General features: G+C 35.3%; 1 protein-coding gene across 1 annotated transcript in view; it reads right to left on the bottom strand.

The window, feature by feature from the left end:
• The window catches only part of CUNH9orf3 (chromosome unknown C9orf3 homolog), a 404210-nt gene that overhangs the window by 122297 nt on the left and 274238 nt on the right, over positions 1-7675 (bottom strand). The window contains exon 10 of the mRNA XM_004643795.2: positions 6040-6083. Within this exon, the coding sequence (XP_004643852.1) occupies positions 6040-6083 (44 nt within the window). The remainder of the gene's footprint in view (positions 1-6039; positions 6084-7675) is intronic.

Genomic DNA, 7675 nt, shown 5'->3' with positions numbered 1-7675 from the left:
AGAATATGTGCAGTGTATTATTTGTTGAAACTGTACTTCCGATTTGATTTGAAACTGTCTCATTGCTATCTGTTTATCAATAAAACTTTGAAAAAGAAAGAAAAAGAAAGAAAACTGTCCACACACTTATTTTCCCCAGATTCTCTCCTGGAGGCAAGAAGCCCTGATACCTCACTCTGAGATACCCAACTTAGACTGCTTATAAGACAGACCATCAACATACAGATGATTGATATTACACAAATCTAACACTTACTGTATCAAAGAATTCATTTCTACATTTGGAAATCTGTTACATGCATAAAAAGGTTCAGAAAGGAGGAGCCTTTAAGTCCTAAAAGAAAACAACCTCCAAAACACAGATTGATGTACCCCACAAAACTATCTTTCAAAATCAATAGAAAAATAAGATACTTTCATGACAAAGAATATTTGAAGAAATCCATGACCACCAAACCTACTACTCCAAAAGTTGTAAGCGATATTCTAAAAAAATTCACTTAAGACAACAATTCCAGGAACCTAATACAATGAATCTACCAGGCAAGGACAGCAATTAAATAGAATGGAAAGAAAGGGAACCAACAAGAAGAAAATAATATGACAAGGATAAGTCAATATGTATCAAGTATAATCACTAACAAAACTGGTCTCCATTTACCAATCAAAGGAAACAGATTGGGGGCCTGGCCCTAGCTCAGTCCTTTAAGTGGCTGCTTCCACAAAGCTGTCAGCCTCAGGTTGCTGGAGTTCGAACCTCACAACTCTCCAGCTGGCCAAAAGTGCCCTGAAGGCATTCGAGGAACAAAGGAAACAGATTGACAGAATGAATCAAGAAACAAGATCCAACAATCTGCTGCATCCAAGAAACACATTTAACTTAAAAAGAAATTCACAAATGAAAATCAAAGGATGAAAAACAATATTCCATAATAACAGGAACCCAGAAAAAAGCAGGGGTAGCTATTTTATTTTCAAACAAAGCATATTTCAAACCAAGACTGATCAGAAGAGACAAGATCACTATATACTTGTTACAAAAACAATCCAAGAAAAAGAGATAATAATCATAAATATATATGCACCAAATCCATCCAACTATATAAAACAAACTCTAATGGAGATGAAGAATCAGATAAGCACTAATACAATTATAATAGGAAACTTCAATACCCCACTGTCACAAATAGATCAACTAGACAAAACAAAACAAAACAAAACAAAACAAAACAAAACAAAAACAAAAACAAAACAAAACAAAAAAAAAAAAACAAAGAAATATCACACCTGACCCAAATCTTTGAACAAATAGACTTAATATATATCTACACAATGTTCTACCCAACAGTGGAATATACATTCTTCTCAGAAGTACATAGGACTTCCTCCAAAATGGAGTACATACTAGCTCACTGAACATGCTTAAGTAAATGCAAAGGAACTGAAACTATCTTATGCATCTTATCAGATAACAGTGCAATGAAAGTAAAAATAAATAATAAAAGAAACCACAAAACTACATGGAAATTAAATATCACCCTCTTGAACAACCAATGGGGTCACAGATGAAATTAAAAAAGAAACTGGATAGTCTCTACAATTAAAAGACAATGCTAATATAACATATTAGAACTTATGGGACACAATAAAAGCAATCCTATCAGGAAAATTTATACATTAGAAAAACAGAGCAAGCTGAAGCAAGTAACCTAATGCTAACCATCAAGGTCCTAGAAAAAGAAAAGCAATTTAAATCCAAAGTATATAGAAGGGAGGAAATTATAAACATCAGAAATCAATGCAATTGAGACTAAGAAAACAATACAAAGAATCAATGAATTGAAGAGTTGGGTTTGGAAAAATAAAGTAGACAAATCTTTAGTCAACCTTATCAAAAACAGGAGAGAAAAAAAAATCCAAATCCAAACAAATAGAAAAGGGCAAAATTATAACGGACCCTACAGAAATCCAAAAGAGCATCAATACCTACTTTGGGAAATTGTACTCTAGTAAGATGGAAAATGCAGAAGAAATTGACAGATTCCTAGATACATATGACTAACCAAAGATGAATCAAGTAAATATAAAAATTCTAAATAACTCATTACCAGTCAATGAAATTAAAGAATAAGAAAAAAAATCAACAAAGAAATGCCCACATCCTGACAGATTCTCTGCTGAATTTTCCAAAAATTTTATTTTATTTTTTGGTACTGGAAATCAAACTCACAACCTTGTGCTTGCCAAGCAAGCACTGTGCCCATGAGCTATATCCCCAGCGTCACCGAGAGTTTTAGAGAGCGTCAACTGCCACTACTCCTCACACTTTATAATGAAATTGAAAGAGAAGCAGTATTTATAAAATCATTCCTGGAAGAAAGCATTTCTCTGATACTAAAAGCAGAGAAAGATACAAGCAAGAAAAGGAAAAGAGGGCCAGGGAGATAGCTCAGTAGAATAAGCACTTGCCTGGCAAGTGCAGGATCCTGAGTTCAATCCCCAGTACCACAAAAGAAAAAAGAAAAGAAAAGAAAAAGAAAGGAAAGGAAGAAAAAGAAAAGAGAAAACTACAGATCAATCTTTTTCATGAACATAAATATAAAAGTCTTCAATAAGATATTGGCAGAGTACAATAAATCAAAATATTACATATCATGAACAACTAGGATTCATCTCAGGGATATAGGGATTGTTCAACATATGTAAATCAACAAATGTAATACACATTAACAAGAGCAAGAGCAAAAACCACATGATCATCTCAATAGATGCAGAAAAAGTGTTTGACAAAGGCCAAAACCCTTTCATGATAAAAAAAAAAAATAGAGAAAACTAGGATAATACTTAACGTCAATCTGTTAAAAAGCCATCTATCACAAAACAACAGCCAATATCATATCAAATGGACAAAAACTTAAAGCTTTCACTCTAAAATCAAGAATGAGATAGGGAGGACCACTGTCACCACTCCTGTTTGATATAATTCTGGAAACATTAGTCAGACAACTAGACAAGAGAATGAAATAAAAGGAATATGCATAGGAAAGGATGAAGTTACATTATCAGTATTTGATGATGACATGATACCCTACACAGAAGGTCCAAAGTCTTCACCAAAAGATTTCTAGAATAACCAAATTTAGCAGCATAGCAGGATACAATGTCCACATTCAAAAATCAATAGCACTCCTGTAAATGAATTACAACTCACTGAAAAAGAAATTAGGGAAACAATGCCATTCACAACAGCATCTAGAAAAATGCAATACATAGGAATCAGTCTAACAAAGGAAGTGAAAGACTTTTACACTGAAAAACTACAGTATTTTGAAAAAAGAGATTGAAGAGGCTAACAGAAAATGGAAAAGGACGGTGAGATAGCTCAGCCGACTAAGCACCTGCTTAGGCAAGTGCAGGGACTGGGGTTCAATACCCAGCACCACAGGCCATGCCAGCCCCAACACCAGGCATGCTGAACAGGCCATAGAGACTGGGCGTGGTGGTGCACACAATCCCAGAGATGGGAAGGCAGAAAACAGGAGGATCTCTAGGAGTCTGAGCTGCATAGTGAGACCCTATACCAAATGAATGAATGAATGAATGAATGAATGAATGAATGAATGAATGAAAAAAGGTATCCCATTCTTGTATAGGTAGAACCAATATAGTAAAAACAGCTATACTTCAAAAACTGTTATACAGATTTAATGCAATCACAATCAAAGTACCAAAATAGCATACATTGTAGAATTAGAGAAAACAATCCTAACATTCATATGGAATCAGAAGAGACCTAAAACAGCAAAAGCAACTTTGGGCAAGAATGCTAAGGCCAGAAGCATCATAATCCTGGATTTGAAGCTATGCTACAAAGTTACTGTGATAAAAACAGTATGGTACTGGCAAAAGATATAACAGACCCAAGGAACAATGAATACAATAGAAGAGAAGAAACAATTCCAACAGCTCCAAGCACAGATATTTTATCTTTGACAAAGGAGCCAAACACCTTCAGTGGAATAAAAATAGTGTCTTTAATAAGTGGTGCTGGGAAATCTGGATTTCCACACACTGAAAACTGAACCTAGACTTATGTCTCTCAGCATGCACTAAACTAATGGAATGGATCAAAAATCCAAATAAAAAAACCAGAAACACTAAATCTGCTGGAAGATAGAATATGTAAAATTCTGGAAGACACAGGTATAGGCTAAGACTTTATGAACAATGCCCTAACCCAACAGGAAATATTACAATCAACTGTGAGCACATCAAAAGAATTAAAAGCATCAAGTCACAGTTAGATATGCTCATCTATGCTTATAGCAGCACAATTTATAATAGATAAATCTTAAAAATACCCCATATGCTCATCAACAGATGAATGGGTAAAGAAAGTGTTGTATTTATATACAATGCAGGACTACTCTACCATAAATAAGGATACACTTGAGTAACTTGTAGCAAAATGGATACACCTCAAGACTATAATCTGAAGTGAAATAAATTGCACACATATTTAATACTTCATTGTTTCTCTTGTATGAGAAATCCAAAGGATAAAGAAAGAATATAGTGGAGGATAGATATTGGGAAATCATAAGAACATGTTCAAAGGACAAGGAGAATAAGGAAAAGGAAAGAAAAAGTAAAAAAGAATAGAAGGAAAAATGGAAACAAAGCTTTTGTAAAAAGGAGGGAAAGATGGGTTACAGAGAGGAGAGGGGAATGTGAAAATAAAGAAGAATCAATATATTACATACATGAGGGAGGCAAAACAGAAAATAGGATCTTATCTTCAAATAAATAATTAAGATGCCCCCTTTAATGTATAAATATTAACTTGGGTACTATAAACTATATTTCAGGTATTTACTTTTAGGGTCCAAGTTAACACAAGAAAATAGAATTCAACTGGGATTAATACAGTCCACCTGGAAGAAAAGTCCTAAATCTCCTCTACAAACTCTGTAGAGAGCTGGGCAGCCTAAAACTGAATACTTCTGAGGATGAGTACCTCCTTCCTTGCCAGGGCAGTGAGCCCATGCTGAGGAATACACTGAAAGCTCATGGGATATGGCCATGCCAACCTAGTTCCAGTATGTGCTATCTCACCAGCTAAGAAATTTTGGAAAATTAACTTCTAAGAGCTTCAATTTTCCTATTTCTAATATCAGATACAAATCCACTTGGGCTCAAATCCCAGCCCTACCACAGAGAGCATGAGACTCAGGGTGGATATTCATTCCCCCTCTTGGTTAAAAAAAAGAATAAAACCGCAATGCACTAAAGAATATCATTCTGATAATTCAATGAGTATCTTCATAAAGTAAACTCCCAACAAACATTTGTTTATAATAATTGCTATGATAGTGATGTAATGGCAAGTGCTCTTATGAGGGTTGAATGATAACTGTACATAAATCCTGTATACAATGCCTGGTACATAGACTTTGACTATGTCATTATAGTGTAGCAGTCATTAATTGAGTGCTTACTTTATAAACAGTTCCTTTAATCCTTCCTAAATCCTTGCTAATAAGAATAGAAAACTGAACTATGGAGGGATTAAGTGACTTGCTCCAACTTTCATAGTTAGGAAACAGCAAATCTGGATTTAAAACCTATGAGAACCTGGCTTTACATCCTAAGTTCATACTACAACACTGCATTTTTACCTTCAGTTAAACAATCTTTCCATATATTAAACCACTTGAGCTGCCCTAGCTTTTAGAATTCTTTTCTTTTCCATTCTTTCCTATAGCAGATGAGGCCAGAAGTGTGGCAGGATATCCTCCAGTACTTCCATCAGGATTCCTGACTCTGGGGACACTAGATTGTGTTTGCTGGTCACCAATATCCACCTGGGCCTGCCCCAAAGTCTGGCTGGAAATCCTGTGACTCCACTGGCTGAGCTAGGACCCTGCCTTTATTAAGAGAGAAAGACTGAACTTTTTACATTGTAATAAGCCAAATTGGTGCAGTCATTTTCAGTACTTTAAGAAAAACTGGACTCTTAATTCCTAAATTGGTCCTCACCTTTTTTCTTCTGGGATATTCTCCAACAGCATTTGAAGAAAATCCTGGAATCAGAAAAAAGAAAACCATTAAATGTGTCCATCAATAAATAACTTCCTGGAATAATGCCAGAGGCTGAGTATTCCCAGCTGGTGATGGCTCACCTGCTAGGAGAACTGAACCTATGTTGACTTATTAGGCTGTTTACTGAATTTATTAATTTTCTAGGGCTTCAATCCAATCACTTAAAAAGATTTGTTTTGGAAAAACCATGAACAAATTGAAAAATGTAATGTTTATTATTTTGACCTAACTGAACAGTTTATTTCACATGTTCAGTTCTTTTCAAACAGCTGGCCATAAAGCATCATCTCCTTCTACTTACCCTGGCTCTCCTCCTCATGAGCTGCCCCAAATATCCTCCTGAACAATCCGAACTCCTAAAGGCTTATAACTGGCAAAAATGCATTGTTCCGTGGAAGGATAGAGACAAAAATCAAGGTGATAGATAGGCCAGCCAAGGAACAAAGATGCAAGCCAAGGATTCCAAAACTGGTGCAGAAACTGTGCCTCCACATGCAGCCTCCTCTCACTGTACCTATGCTCGGACAATGGGCCCTGGAGATGCTTAGATGATGGAACTTTCTTAAACCTAAAGGTTTGACTTACACACACACACACACACACACACACACACACACACACACATTCTTTTCTCAGGGAATAATTCATAAGTAGTCCAAATGAGGTAATTAACTGTCATATACCCACCAACCCACAGCTAGTTGTCTCCTACCCACCCCCTTAACTCCTGCATTATTTAGAAGAAAACCCCAAGCATTCCACAATTTCATCAATGTTTTAGTAAATACATTTCAAAGATAAGAGCTCTTTCAAAACATACCAGAGTACCATAAGACTTTTAAAAATTCAAATACACATGTTCATTTATATTTAATTTGTACCTTAAGAACTGTGACCCAACTTTCCAATCCATCTAACCCTGGAATTTTATTTCATCTTAACTGGTGTTGTCAGATAAAGTAGGGAATGCCCAGCTAAACTGGGAATAGGAATATACTGAAAAATTAGGTACTGTTTATCTGAAATCCAAATGTAACTGTATTTTTCTGTTGTTTTTACTGGCATACAATTTATACAAGGTGTTCTTTTTCTGTCATTACACTGAGGTCTAGACATCATTACTATTTATAATAGTAAAACTGGCCATACCATTTCTTTGTGTTCATAGGTTGTTTTGGTCGGTATCACCCAGAGGCAAAGTCTCCCTTATAAAAGCACTGATGAAAGATTTCTTGTAATCCCTGTTCACTTACTAAGACTTATTGCTTCTTCACTTAAACAACATGAAGAATAACAAAAATAATACTGAAAGAACAGATCATGTAGAGGACGTGTGGGGGACAGGCCAGGCCCAAATTAATCAATGCCTTATAAATGTACCATTCATGTATATATATGGAGAAAAATACTAAGGGAACAGGAGTAGTATTTTTTTTATCATCCAATAAGTCATAACTTTATTAGTGATAGAAACAGTACAAATTTCAAACCAAGCTGCAGTGACCTTTTTGAAATACCAGAAAAAGCCCTCCTTTCCAATGATTACATTGTTAGTTCCATAATAGCATTTACA

The sequence above is a fragment of the Octodon degus genome, unplaced genomic scaffold (genome assembly GCF_000260255.1).
Source record: "Octodon degus isolate 3935 unplaced genomic scaffold, OctDeg1.0 scaffold00184, whole genome shotgun sequence".
NCBI classification, from domain to species: domain Eukaryota; kingdom Metazoa; phylum Chordata; class Mammalia; order Rodentia; family Octodontidae; genus Octodon; species Octodon degus.
The sequence above is the reverse complement of the archived record's forward strand: the minus strand, read 5'-3'. Positions and strand labels throughout refer to the sequence as shown.